This window comes from Antrostomus carolinensis, unplaced genomic scaffold, assembly GCF_000700745.2.
Source record: "Antrostomus carolinensis isolate BGI_N321 unplaced genomic scaffold, ASM70074v2 scaffold5627, whole genome shotgun sequence".
Classification (NCBI taxonomy): Eukaryota; Metazoa; Chordata; class Aves; order Caprimulgiformes; family Caprimulgidae; genus Antrostomus; species Antrostomus carolinensis.
In genome coordinates this window covers 79433-94076 of record NW_010327975.1, presented here as the reverse complement: position 1 = coordinate 94076, position 14644 = coordinate 79433, and the positions used below count along the sequence as shown (strand labels likewise).

At 36.8% G+C, this 14644-nt stretch overlaps 1 protein-coding gene across 1 annotated transcript in view; it reads left to right on the top strand.

The window, feature by feature from the left end:
• Window positions 1-528: 528 nt before the first annotated feature.
• CEP192 (centrosomal protein 192) overlaps window positions 529-14644 on the top strand; it is a 69526-nt gene continuing 55410 nt past the window's right edge. The window contains exons 1-9 of the mRNA XM_029085977.1: window positions 529-698; window positions 1540-1662; window positions 3195-3349; window positions 4989-5056; window positions 6496-6628; window positions 9190-9344; window positions 11892-12032; window positions 12288-12624; window positions 12998-13138. Coding sequence (XP_028941810.1) covers window positions 529-698; window positions 1540-1662; window positions 3195-3349; window positions 4989-5056; window positions 6496-6628; window positions 9190-9344; window positions 11892-12032; window positions 12288-12624; window positions 12998-13138 — 1423 coding nt within the window. The remainder of the gene's footprint in view (window positions 699-1539; window positions 1663-3194; window positions 3350-4988; window positions 5057-6495; window positions 6629-9189; window positions 9345-11891; window positions 12033-12287; window positions 12625-12997; window positions 13139-14644) is intronic.

Genomic DNA, 14644 nt, shown 5'->3' with positions numbered 1-14644 from the left:
GGGGCCGCCGTGCCGCTCCCGGGCCCCGGCGGGTGGTGGTGCCCGCACCGGGGGTAGGGCCCGGGCCTTCCGTGAGGAGATCGGTGGCGCTGGGCTGTAGCCTGCCGAGCAGCGGCCCGAGGTGATCGCGTCACGGCTCCCCCGGCGCTCGCTGCTGTGGAAGCGGAGGAAGGCTGGCTGGGTCCAAGCAGCTTTACAGGCTAAATATAGGTTGGCACGTCTTGCAGCGTCGGTGCTCTTAACTTGCAGGGGTGCTGCTCTCTTTAGAAAGTCCAAGAAGGTTATAAAACTGTGGTCTCCAAAGGGCTGGGGGGGAGACGGCTAGAAATAATTTATTAAGCACGTTTGTGGGTGAATTGTGGGGTGATTGACAAAGAATATTGCCCGTGATGTTTAAATAACGTATTTTTGGCAGCCTTACTGTGACTTGTGTAACTGTATAGTTGTTTTGTTGTTACTTTCAGATGCTGCTGGACCAGGGTTGATTGTGTTGCCAAGCAGGGTGCTATTTTAAGCAGCTTGTGAAGGATGATGGAAGACTTCAGGAATATTGCAGATGAGACATTTCCCAGCTTCTTGGGCCATTCACTGAATAGCACTGCAAGTGTCATTTCTGAAAATGTCACTATTTCTTCAAACCCTGGCTTACCAGTTGCAGCTTCAACTGTTGCCAGAAGTAAAATGGGTTGTGACAACAGGTGAGACTGTCAGTTAATAGCACATAATAATATAAAAAATAGTTGACTGGTTTGAAATGTTTTACTTTGGAGAGGAAAAAAATCTTTTGACAGATTATTTGGTAGATAATAAAGCTATTTACTGATTAGTAGCATACTAATCAGCAAACATAGGATTGATTGTATTACTAGTGAAAAATCTGCTTTACATTAATAACTCATAAATACTTTTGTTAAATTACCCTTTAAAAGAGTTTAGTTTTTAGACTGATAACAATCAAGTTTCTTTTAACTTGACGCTTCAGTTTAGTATACTCAAGTTTGAAGTCATATAGAGAATAATATATTTTTACACGTGTTCTCTTAACTCTATTAACTGTTCATTTAACTTACCTGAATCTGTCTCATTTCAGAAAGTAGTATAAGAACTAGTGTTATGGATACAAATGAAAAATTAATACAATTTATAATGATTTGTTCAGCAAGGAGTAGAGCGAAGAGTAACAATTAGAAGCCTTTGCTCACTTAACTGCTGTCCTGCGACTTAACAAGAAATAGGATCAGACTTTTATACCTTGTCTTTCCAGAAGTGCATGTTCCAAGTGGGACAGCACTAGCCACTAAAAATGAAAATATGGTTTTTCTCTAAAGAACTACAGAAGACTGGAGAGAATAATTCTGAGTACATATGTGTACCTGTAAACAGAGATTGGCTAGAAAATGCTAAAATATGCAAATAATTGAACTTACAGGAGATGAGTGGCCATCAGTATGACTTTTCCCCCCCCCCAGTTTTTTGGGAAACAGAAGAGGTGCATATTAGAATGATTCTGTTCTGTGTTTTTCCTCCCCACCTTTACAGGCTTTCTGATATCTGTGCATCCTATTTAGAAGGGAAACATTCACCTCCATCAGGATGTTCTCACAGTAGTGAGTCAGATCCTGAGCCAATGGGGAGATTTGCCCTCAGCTTTCGTGATGACATGTAAGTGAGATAGTTAAAATATAATTCTGTCCTGAAATGCACATACCAGTATGTAGTATGTAGATTTATATGTACTATAAGCTTTATGGAATACTTCAGGATTTCATTCCCCACCTCAGCAGCAGCTTCTACTACTGGCCTTTTGATGGCAGTAACTGGAGAACTCAGCTGTGCATTAGCCTGTTAGCTTATAGTATTTGGCAGCTTTTGCTACTGGAACAGCTCCTCTGTGTTTTCTGAAGAGGGGTAGTGGCAGGCTCTGTGGGAGCAGCCATGTGAACAACATGCTGCTGTTCAGTTGACTATCAGGCTTCATGTACATGGCAAGAACGAATCTTTAAAAGTTATTTTTTCTAAACTATGATGTTTTGTTTTGTTGTCACACTAATTAAAAATTTCCCAAACGTCATTAATTAATTGACTGATTTGAATCTGGCTTGTGTTTACCTGGTTTATGTTACATGATCTAGAATTAAGCTGATGTTTCTAGTTCGTGCTGTGTGTGTGAATAATAGTTTGCACTGATTTAAATCTGTTCCAAGTAAGTATCATGCAGTTTGCATACAGAAAGGAACATCAATTTCTATTAAATTTAGCTTCCTTCTAGCCACAGTGATTGCTATTTTTGAAGAAATAACTAGTGTTAGTGAAATAATTTGGAGAGCATTACCAAGTGGTAGAAGTGGGGGAAACTGTTGCATAGGTTATTCTAGCCAAGGTCAAATTTGTTGCTATTGTTGCGATAGAACCTGCAATGTGCATCTTTCTCACTGAAAAAAAAATGCACTATAGTCAGTATGTTCCTATAAAAACAAAGAATCTAAGAGTTAAGAGAGGGAGTCGGCCTATTGATTAAACTCAAGTCAAAAAAACCCCACAAAACATGGAATAACTGCTTTTTAGTCTTCCAAATGTTAGTTTTATTTATATATCTAAAATATTAAAGCAAAAGTGTGGTTCAGTTCACTCTGTGGAAATTGTAACATTTTACATGATTATCTTATTTGCCTGTGTGTAAGTCCTGTGAAACCAGAAGTGAAAAATAACTTTCCCATAGAATTATAAATGTTGTTTTTTAACAGAACTATATGGAATTTCATTAAGTCACGTTCTTTATGGTTAATCCCTAATTTAATGTTAGAAAAGGCATGCTGATATTGTGGAAAATCTTGTCTAGGGTTTGACTTGCTTTCCCCTTACACTTTTCCCTCTTTTGGCAGAAATGAAAACGAAAGGAACAAGCAGACAGAAGTAGAGAGGCATATGCTACATTAAATTTCACTATTTGTTTCACTATTTGTTTAGATTGTGGAACTGAAGCTCTTGTAATCTTGATATTTATTCCTTTGTTGTAAAATGACAGGTAATAAGTCTGTAGAATCTATGGTAATAGGAAGAACTGACTTCCTGGAGACAAAGGCTTTAAAATTGGAGAAGTTATCAGATCTTTACATAGAGAGATGTTGTGAATGAATGTTGATCTATATATCTCACTAAGTTATTTTTTTTCATTGAAATAATTCTATTTCTAGGGAAGTTGCCACACAAGTTAAAGGACCGCAGCCAACTACTTTTAGTTTGAAAGAATCGTGCTCAATATACGGAGAGCAAGATCAGAATGTAACTGAGCATTCAAATCGCAGTCAAGAGACCTTACCTGAGGTATTGCCACTTGAACAATTGGAAGGTACTAAAATTTGAGAAAAATTGTATACTTATTCTCGGTGTAATTAGCTTCTTATGCGATAGGTGTCTTCTCTTGGCCCTTGCACTGATTTATGGCACAGTGTAAATGGGTTTTGGAAAATAATATCTTTGATTTGAACAAACTGAAAACAGAGAAGGCTTGTGGTTGATATTGTGTTCTTAGATTTCTTCCCGAAGTACAAGGCTAGAAAGGAAACTGGTGAAAATAATGATTACTATAATATTCCATAATTAGAATGCTAGCAGGATTTCAGGAACTTTACTTGTGGAAAAAGTGTATGTAAGTTTTTTCCTACCCTTTCTCTTTCAGTAGGTGTCAGTCTATGAGATTATATTTTAACTAATGTCTCTTTTCTTGACTTATTCCAGCCTGTAATAGGTGATCTTTAACTGCAGAAGCTGGAAACTTACTTTTCTGTAGGTAGATGATGCGTGAAAAAGTGGATTGGAATGCTTGCTGTGAAAACGATGCTTTTTGAAGTATGAGTAGAGTAGTGGAAGCAAAATAATACTCTGTAACTTATTTTAAAAGCCTGGCTATTGATATTACACTTGTTTGGGTTTTTTGCTACTGCCAGTCTTGTAATTAAATTCTGCTCATTCCTTAAAATTCAGTAAATATAGTTAGTAAATATATACTTCTAAGTATATTACATTACCCTTTTCTAAGCTTTATCTGAATATTTGCATAGGTTTTCTTGATGTAAGTATTAATAATTTAATAGAGAACATACTCAATTAGAAAGTACTGTGGTTTGTAATATAAATGAGTCCTTATAAAACACTCTTCTACTTCTAAGTATATTACATTACCCTTTTCTAGGGTAGGTTTTCTTGGTTTGCATAGGTTTTCTTGATGTAAGTATTAATAATTTAATAGAGAACATACTCAATTAGAAAGTACTGTGGTTTGTAATATAAATGAGTCCTTATAAAACACTCTTCTAACAGTGAAGTGTTGACTTCAGTCACTTCTTATCGTAGTCTTGAGGAAGTGGCAACAAAAATCATGATGCTTTGGAAAACTGAGACTGCCCAGTGTTTGGACTTAGTAGTGCCTGAACATGTTTAGTTAATTTGTTTTAACTGACATTTGTTCAAGCTTTAGGATTCTAGTCCAGAAATTGCATTTTATTCCAATCTGTTATTTATGAATTGGGAACCTTTTTTGCTAAACTCTGTATGTCTCTGTCTTTTGGGACTTGCAATTGGATTATGGGTGGACGTAACACAATGACAAATGGAAGCTGCTTTCAAGTGAGCCACAAAAAGAATTTGCCCAGCAGGTGAAATGCAACAGTGGAACAGAACACTTGTTCCTACTTCTGCTAGTGCAGTCTGTAACTCCTTACATTTTTGCACTGCCTTATAATGATCCTTAAGGCAGTAATTGTATTGCATAATTTTTACAGTTCTAGCCCTGATGAAGCCATGCCTTTTTAATTACTGCTGGATACTTTGATATAAACTTTGCTATTGTGATAAAGGGTGTGTTTCAGGGTTATTTTTATGCCAAGACCTTCAAGAAGCTTGGTCTGCTATCTTATAGAGTAGTTATCACTTAGTAGTATGGCGAGAACATAATAAAATACTGATTACACTGCATTCTTTTGTTCCAGATTTGTCAGCTGAAATATGTTTTCCTCCAGACAGTAAGAATAACAAGGTGAAACCTTTTCTACATACAGTGAAATTGAAAGTTTTCTAATATTAATCTTGTACTAGACTTAATTTTATGAGAGGAGAAGGGAGTGAATTGAACTATTGTCTTATCCTGTGTATCCCCTAAGTTTGTAACAGTGCTAGCATGCTGAATGTGTCTTGCCTCACTTTGCCTCCTTTTTGCAGATCACTTAACATAATTAGTACCATGGGAGCATGACTCCACCTAATCTTTCTCAGTTGTGAATGTTGTTGTTTACTCCAACCCTCTGTTGTCTTGTAGTTCTTTATCCATGTAGGAACCTTACATTTTATCCCAATTGTAGTGAAGCTTAGTGAAAAGTCTTTTGAGGAACTTTTTGGAGTGCTTTTGGAAGGTGAAGTAGACAGTATCCAGTTCAAATGATTTCTTCAGTCTCCTCAACATTGAAAACTGTGCCGTTTGTAAGAACAAAATCTTCCTGCTGCCTCTGTGATTTTTTTTTTGTGTATGTGTTTCTACCCCAGAGATAGCACGTAGCTTCAGCCATTGACAGGCAGAGCTATGCTTCAGCTGTTTTTATGTACTGCATTAGAGAAGCTGGCAGTTGCAGGTGCAGAGATACAAGGCAGAAAAATGGAAGATCTCAGGGCCCTTACAGAAAATATGCCTCAGGCTGCAGCCAGATGCTGTCCAGCATGTGCTCCTTAATGTGTCAGATGGTATTTACTAAATTGATTTAGTTTTATTTAATTTGATTTTTCTAGGGGCCACAGTGGTCAGTGAGTTGCAGCTGAATGCTCAGACTGTCACCTGAAAACCATAATTCAAGTCCCTTTCAAAATTTTTACTTTCTGAACTTGGGCTTTTTTGTTGGCTGTCAAAAATGATCTGTTTATCACAAAGAATGTGAGACTAAGTCCAGAACAGACATTGCATCATGTTGTTTTTCACAATCATTAAGGTGTATAGAAGACACAGTATTGGCAGTTAGCTAGATTCAGCTGAAATAATTCTTTAAGTAGTTTACTATGCTCATTTGAAGAAAATGTCTACAAAGGGTTGATCTGAGTGGATGATTTCTGAAGAAGCACTGTTTTAGCAGCATAGGAAAATATTGAGAGTTGTCTTTGTACTTTTAAGTTGGGATTGCAGCTTAATGAATGGGGAGGGGCAATTTTTTTTTAGTGTAAACTCTTTAATGCAATGGTTCAGTATTTTATTTTTGAGGTATTTTAAGTTTGGTGTAATTCAGATGCTTTTCCCCTCGTTCTCCTTTATGATCCCTGTGTTTCTTGCATGTATCCATTCTGGAAGCTATCAGGCAAAATCCATGGGAACTAGAATGTTTCCTGGCATAAGTAGGAAAAAAATAGAGGGAGAGTTTTGGAATATTGTTAACTTCATTAATTGTTTATTATTAACTGAATTTATACAATAACTAGCAATGCCTAGAAACAATTCTGTATGGATGCTTTTCACAGCCTGGTCTATCTGAACCTTCTGAAAATATGGTAGAAGGTAAAATCTCAAGTGATCATCTTCGCAAAAGCCTTTCAAGTTTTTTGGAAAATGAGAAACTCTCATCTCTTGCAAGCTCAGAAGAAGATTCCACTGGTAAGTGTATTTATAACTCTGAGTAGTTGAGTCTAGAATTGTGGCACAATGTTGTGTACTTGAGAAGAACTGTATAGTTTTACTGAAGTATTTAATATAGGATTATGCTTGATCAAAAACTAGTATTGCACATACTACAGCAAACTGTTTATTGGGAAACTGGCTGTTATAAAATTGTAATAGGAGTAAGTAGTTATGGAATTTGTCAGAGATCATCACTATTAGAAGTTGAATCTAAAAAATTTAAAAACAGTCCTCAGTTACTGAGAATCAAAAATAGAGGGAGAAATGTGGGCATTTGTTTGATAAAATGGTAACCCTAGCTACAGTTTCAGTTTAGAGAATAGAGAGAACCTTTTGTAATGAAGAACACGTACATGCAATTAGAATTAACTTTACTTGAGTTTCTGTTCAAATATCTTTAGGTGCCACACGTGCAAGGTAACACCCAAGTTGAATGTCTAGTTTACCTGCAGGGATAAAAGTGTGAGCTTGAGTTCTGCATAACTCAACAAGAGTTTTGAAGTTTCTGTGCCCTTCCATTGGCTGCTGAGGGACAAACATGCTCTTTATTAATGCAATTGACTTTGCACATAGTGTGAAGGATGACAGGGTATGTCCTCAGATGCACCAAGAATGAGGAAGACAGAGTGATAAATAGGTTTACTGCTGTCTTGAGGACAAGCAGCCCTGCATTCACATGAAGTTACTGGATTTTTCCCTATTATATATACAGAAGTCATGACTGTCTTTTGAAGTAGTCTTATTCTTTCTTGTTGCATAACTTCACTTGTGTGTTGAGCCTATAAAAATGAAGTTAATGAAGTAAAAATGAAGTTAAACTAAGTAAAAATACTGTTTTTTTTCCACCCAAGGGAATGGAATTACTTCTAACTGCCCTCCTAAGGGCAATTTAGTTGGAAATACTTGTCTGTTCAGGGTTCCAGTGCTGGTGAAGCTAACTGATCTTTTTATTTTTCCTGGTCAGTGTGCAGTTTACTAATTTTTATAATGTAATTCTGTATTCAGTGTAAATTTGGCAGCTAAATATTTCTAAAAATAAGGAGGAAGTTGCTGGTATCTGAGGTAAAATACATTAACCTACTTTCTCGTTATTTGGAAGATAGAGGATTATTATTTCAGTTTCACAAAGAAGAAATCAAGACATAGGTAAATGAAGTTAAAACAATTATTATTATGTTGTTAATTTGAGTTTAAATTGTAGGTATTTGTCTGCCATTCAGGTAACTAGCTAATCCTTACATAATTTCTAAAACATCTATGGATGTTTGTTCTGAGGATATGTATTAATCCTCTTTCAAAAACTGAAGAAACTTAGCCTGCTGTAGTCCCTCGACCTCATATGCGGAAACAGCTGTGATGGGGATTTGTCATTTATTGACTCTCAAGTGCAACAAACCCTGATTGCTTTGCTGTAATATCAAAGTTACTGAGCATCCATAGGTTCCAGTTCAACTCAATTGCATTTTGTTGAAAGAGCGTGCTTCTGTAAATCAGACTGGCAAAACTAGGAAAGCAGAAATAAACAATGACTTGTTTGTGTATATGTGCTTTTTTCCTGTGGCAAAACTAGGAAAGCAGAAATAAACAATGTATAATGTATAATGTATATGTGCTTTTTTCCTATATGTTCTTGGCAGTGTGTAGACCCCTTTGGCAGAAGGGAATACTGAGAAGTTTCTTCAGAATTACCTTTTTGGGGAGAAGAATTGAAATGTACTACAAAAGCAAAATTTTTAAACTGTCACCAGCAACCTGAAAATGAACACTACTTTAGTTAGGTGGAAAACAAAGTATATTTGTGAGTTTATAAATGAAAGGTCTGCTTGAGTATCCTGGTTTTTTATAAAGAAAAACACAATCAGGATACTGTTTACTGCAAATGAAAGAATAAAAAATAAAGATGTCAAACTTACTGGAATATGTTTCACAATGGTTTTAGGAGTGCATTTAACCATGGCCTAAAAAGCTGACTGATGTTAGGGTCTTTAAAACCCAAACAAACAAAAGCCCTGGAAAATTTCCTCACCCCTCAGCCCCACAAGTTCAAAAAACCAGCCCCAGATAAGAAGAATTGCATCTTGGAAAGCTTCACACTAGGCAAATAGGAATAGTACTGTTCTCAGTAATAGTGCTTAACGATTTTTGCCACTGAAATAGAACTGTGTTTCAGTCACTTTCTGTGAAGTTTGAAAAATGTTACATATATTTTACTTTTCATGTAAGAGCGTGTGTATGATTTGGTAGTTGGAATGTGGTGGTGTATAGATCATGTGAAGGAAGATGAGTCACTTGATAGCCCGGGAGTTAACATGCTAGCTTATAATGATCTTGTTTTGCTTTATATCACTAGTCACTCAGTAAGGCAATTACATGTTTCTGTGACCCAGTTATTTTAAGGGAAAACCAGGATATTTCTGATCTGACTGTGTGAGTGTGTTTTGAGACTCAATGTATTAAAAATAACAGAGTTTCTTTGATGGTATGTAGGGTGATATAAAAAGTCCATTAAAAGTGAATGTTTTCTTCTGTTTCAATAGATGATGATATTGATGATGAAGAATTCTTTGATAATCAACTAGAAGCCTATTTTGAGCAGCTGATACAACCAGAAATGACAAGAGGAGACACCGATGTACAGAAGCTCTCAGAATGCTGTACAGCGCTGAAGCTTTCTGAGAATGGCTTATTTCAAGTAGGTTTAAATAAGTTCAAAGCTCGGCGTGCCTAATGACCCTTAAAAGTGTTAGCATCATTGAGGGTTGTCTGCCAGGGTGAACTAGGTTTTGTTTCTTTCCTGACAAACCCAAATACAGTCCAACAAGTGGCCTGTACAGCAAAGGATTCTTTTTAAATTTAAAAATGTCAAATACAGCTCTAAACTAGAAACAAAGCCATTCAAGTGAGCTTCTGACTTTCTGTTCCTTCTGCAAGGTTTTTCCTGGGGAGGGAAAAAAAGGGAAAGAAGCTAGATAGCTATTTTTGTATTTCTTTTCTTCTTCCTTGTAGTGCAGAGCTAGGAACTGATTCATCTGCTTGTTACAGAAGGTCTTGTTGTTTATGAGATAAGGTGGAATTAGCTAAGTAGCTGGCTGTCCCAAGAGGCAGTAGTCAGGAAGGCTTGCAGCAAAGCTGAGGAGTTTCCTATTATGGTGTCTCCTTTATTCAAGTCTCCATTGATGTTTCCCACCCCTGTCTAACCATGCTCCTCATACTTCTCTTTGTTGTGTGTATAGCCTTCTACTTTCTCTTGAGAAGCAGCTCTGGAAGAGAACATTGTGCAGTCAATTCTCTTTCTTGATCTTGTGAAGGGAAAAAAAAACCCAGACCAAAAACCTCAGACTCCTAATACTGGATTTCTGTCCCTTCTCTGGGATGATGGAGACTTGTCCTCAGATAAATCCTATAACAACTATTACAGCATCAGTAGTATTTCCTGAAAGTGGACTTTTTCTGCTGAACTACTTAATACTGCATTTCTTAATCTTTATTACAAAATTAAAAATTGCTTTTAGAGTTTTGGAATGTTTATGCTGGTCTGAACTTCTTGTAACACTGAGATATTCTCTTGAATGCTTTAAGATTTGAATGTTTCTTACACACCTTGCTTCCACTCTTGGCTTCCTAGTGGGGTTTTTAGTGTCAGATATGGTGAGATGTTTCTCGATGAGCATTTGGGATCATCTCAAGTCCACTAAGGGAAATTACATCATTGATTACTGAGCAGAAGCCTCTACTGGTACCATGGTCTTGTGACAGCATGTCCCTGCTGATGGCAGGGGGGCTGGAACTAGATGATCCTTAAGGTCCCTTCCAACCCAAACCATTCTATGAGTCTATGATTTTAATTGTGATTACTAGCCTGTAAATGCAAAGAATTTTTGATGAAAGATAAATCTCCATAAGAAAGATAATACCCATAAATTGCTTGTTTTGACCTGTCCTCTCCAGCTCTGTTAAGCTGGTCAGCTGAACTGAAACTAAGGCCATCTTTTGATCTTGCTTGTAATATCCAAGAGATGGGCTTGTTGTCTGTGTAGGAATTGCTTAGTTTTAATCTGATGGTTCTGTGATAAAACTGCTTTCAGTAGTTTCACTTGTTGCTGTTCTTAATTAAAGTTACAGTTACTGCAACAAAATTCAAATAACAGAATGGAATTTCCTTTTAAGACATTGTTTAAACTTGGTGAAAGGAAATTTAATTCATTACTGACAAAAGATTCTATTTTATTTTTTGTTTCTATGACTATTAAGGTAAGATGCTGGCAGTTATTTTCTATCATACAACGAGTTTATAAAATCTTTTTGATCACTCCTTTATTATCTTGGGTAGCAACCTCCAAGGTTTTAAGTGTATAATATGAGAGACTCATTTTTCCTGTAGACCAAATAAGTCTCTTCAATTACTGGTCAGTGTGTGAAAGTTCAGCATAGAGCAGCAACTGGCTGGCTTGTGGTTTATCTTCAAGCAGCAGTTAGCTCTGTTACAGGCAGAGTGCTGGGGATTAAGTGCCTTTCCATTTTCTTGGCTTTGCAATGATGGATGCCATCCTGGCAGTTGTATACTTGACCAGAATGGGAAAGTGTGATTGATTTAAACAGTTAATTGAACTGTAGCTTCTGAAATTTCAGAAATTTCCCAACTGAAATCAGAGTTTCCAAGTTATGGGAAGTGATATGTTAACCCTGTGAAAGTGGTCTGCACAGGCTGCCAGTTGCTGATCTATGTACATGAAGAAAGCAACATGGTTGTTTGAAGAGGGAGAAAAACACAGTTCTGCTCTCTGACTTCAGGTCTTCTCTACTTGTGTAAGATGTTCCTCCTTCAATGCCATCGTAGATGGGCCGTGGGGAGGTTCTGAGTGGAATTTGGAGTCCTGATCCAGCAGTGGGTCAACCAGAAGGAGGAGTATCATGGTGCCCTTATTAAGGGAATTAAAGGATATAGTAGGCATCAGAAGAGATCCTCCATCTTCTTGCTGTGTATGCCCTTGGAGGCAGAATCATGGATTGGCATAGTCAGGAACTGTTGTCCTTGGTGGTGGTGACAGCAGCTAGAGATGACTCTGGCAGTGGCACATGAGTGAACAAAGTATGATAATCTCTTTAGAGATTACTTCTTAACATTGTGAAAACAAAGTATGTTAACAATAGTGTTGTTTTTTGTTTTTTTTTTCTTTGGTATATCTGTTCTAGTGTAAGTTAATTTTTTTATATTTTTTTTTTAATTTTTTTTTTAAAGGAGAACTTTCAGGTTCCTGGCACTTACCAGGTTGTGACAGGAGTAGACTCTGGAAATGCTACTGATGAAGATTCACAAAATCAAGGGATAACTGGATGTCATGTACAAAGAGAAATGCTGCCTACAGCAGTACGGCAACTGGTATGAAATTGTCATTTAAATTTCTGTTGATGATATAGATTAAGACTGTAGCAGAAGATGGTAGTGTGTTTGAAAACTTGTTGGAGGTTGAACTAACAACCTCAGCTTTCTTTACGAAAAATCAATAACACCACTTTGGTTTTAGATACATTTTTCAAACATGGTTAACTTGGGCTATTTTGTACCTAGAACTATTAGCACAAACAGCTAACAACTGCACTTCTGACACTTTAAAAATTACTATTTTTTTCTAAGAATTCCATGACTGCTGGAGGTGCACTCGATTCCTGCCCTGTTGCTGAGTTGGGATTAGATTCACCGTATCGTCAGTGCATGGACATGCATAAAGCTGATGTCTCGGATGTCCTTCCAAAGCAAGAAACACAGTCCTCTGAGTGTCAGGCTGCTGCTTCTGATGCAGAAAGACTACACACAGCAAGAGGATTTTTGGAGCACTGCACCACTCCTAAAGTTCTTGGTGCAAATGTACCTCGGACAGATGCAACTGAATGTGCGGTTGGTCTTGCTGATACTTACCTGTCTCCAACTGTAGGCAGTTGTGAGAACTTAAGTTTAGCTACAGCAGACAAAGGTAGGTTGCTTTAGATATAACCCATTGATAAAATTGTGACCAGACTCTGTTGCATGGAAAAAGAAATAAAACTGTAGACTGTACGTTTTTTCTCTAGTTATGCAAGTTAGTAATAAAAACCAAAGTAGCATGAATAAATTTTGACTTGTTTTTGTTTTTAAAAAATACCGTCTGTTGTATATTGCACTTAACTGTGTTTTTTTTTTTAATTTGCTGATGACACAAGTTTAAGCTTGCAGTTGTGGCAACTTGAGCTACTTTTTCTCTAACTTGTTGCTGACTTCTGGCAAGTGAACTCCTTAATCTAAACTTAAGAGACTTTACCATACTCCTTTTTCTTTTAATCAGGTGTAGCATTTGATGTATCTTTCAGGTGGTTTACCACACAGTGTTGTCTATCAAAATGAAGAGGGCAAATGGGTAACTGATCTTGCATATTATACTTCATTTGATGAAGAACAAGATTTAAATCTCTCTGAAGATGATAAAATAAATGAGGAGTTCATAACTGGATGTAAGTAATCTTTTTCCTTTTCAGTTATTCACTTACTGCTGTTATCTGTAACGTTATTAAGTAAACTAAATTACTTGGGTTTTTCACTTTAGCAAGTCAGTATTTGGTGTTGCAAAGCCTCCGGGCTTTAGGTAATGCAAATTATTTGAAAGCTGATGTTGATAGTAGCTTATAATGGTATTATCATTAGTTACAGTTGATAGCTTCTTTTCATGTTTCCTACTCTCCCCATGAAGAGTCCTGTGATTTTTTTTCTAAAAGCATTCTAACATGTCACTGGTACCTATTTTATGAGCACAAGTAACTCCTGTAGCTGTCATTTTCATAATTTTTCCTTTGGACTTTAATTATTGTTAATCTCTTCTTTCGAGAAGAGGTAACAGTATTCATTCTGTATGGCGAGATAGTTATAAGACAGGAAAAAATTGTAACCAAGAAATTACTACAAAATCAACTAGAATGTGAAAAGAGCTGCTGATATTCACTAGCTGGTGATTTTTTTTTTTTTTTTTTTGTGAACCTCTTGGGAGTGTCTTGATGCTGAAAAAGGGTACTGGTCTGAGAAATGTTGGAGCTTATCAAGAAGCTTTTCTGGACTCTCCTCTTCTAACAAATTCCAGGCTTTTTGAACCTCTGTTTACTTAAAAAGTTGTTTATTTTCCTTAAGCTATCTTGGAGTGATCTTTATGGGAGTTGTATGTTTGTCATACAGACTTGGATAATATGCACGTAGTACTGTAGACAAATCGATTCCTTAGCACCAAATTGTCACCTAGACATCCGTTTTACTAGGCAGATTGAAGCAACGCGTGCAACGATATTTCTCCTAGTCTCTTCTAGTTTGTCAAGCTGCCATATGGATGGGCTAGTGTATTCTAAAGATGTCCATGGTCCACTCAAGGTTATTCTTTCTTTCAGAGAGGATGCTGTGTATGTTGTTTAGAATTATTTTGAATGTGTAATCCAACAGAGTTGATTGGTTGAAGTAATGTTTTCCAACACTGTAGTGGTTTTCTGCTGGAACAAGCAAATTGGTACAAACTTCCCTGTCTACTATGTCAGTAAAGCAGAGGTCTTCCATTATTTTTCAAATGCCAGGATATTTCATCTACTTTCTTGCATCTCAGGCTCAGGTTGCTGAATGATTAGAATATTTGAGTGTTGTTAATTTTTCCAAGACTGTTTAGCTTTTTCCCGCCTGATGGGTTTTTAAAGGAATTATCTTTCCAGCTGATTGGCTTACCTGTTCACATGGTAGAAGACACCCACTTACAGATTCACTGTGGTTAGCATTTTTCTGGCTGCTAGTTTGCCTGTGTGTCTGCAGTGCTCAAGCGTGATACTTGACAGCTGAGAGGTATTATTTGTAGGGACAGAAAGAAAATGTTACATCTGATTCTTGTAAGTCTCATTTATGGCATGAGATACCATCTCATTCCTCTTGTCAGCAAACTATGCACACAGTATATTCTTGTATAGAATAGTGTAGGATTGCTCACTTCACAG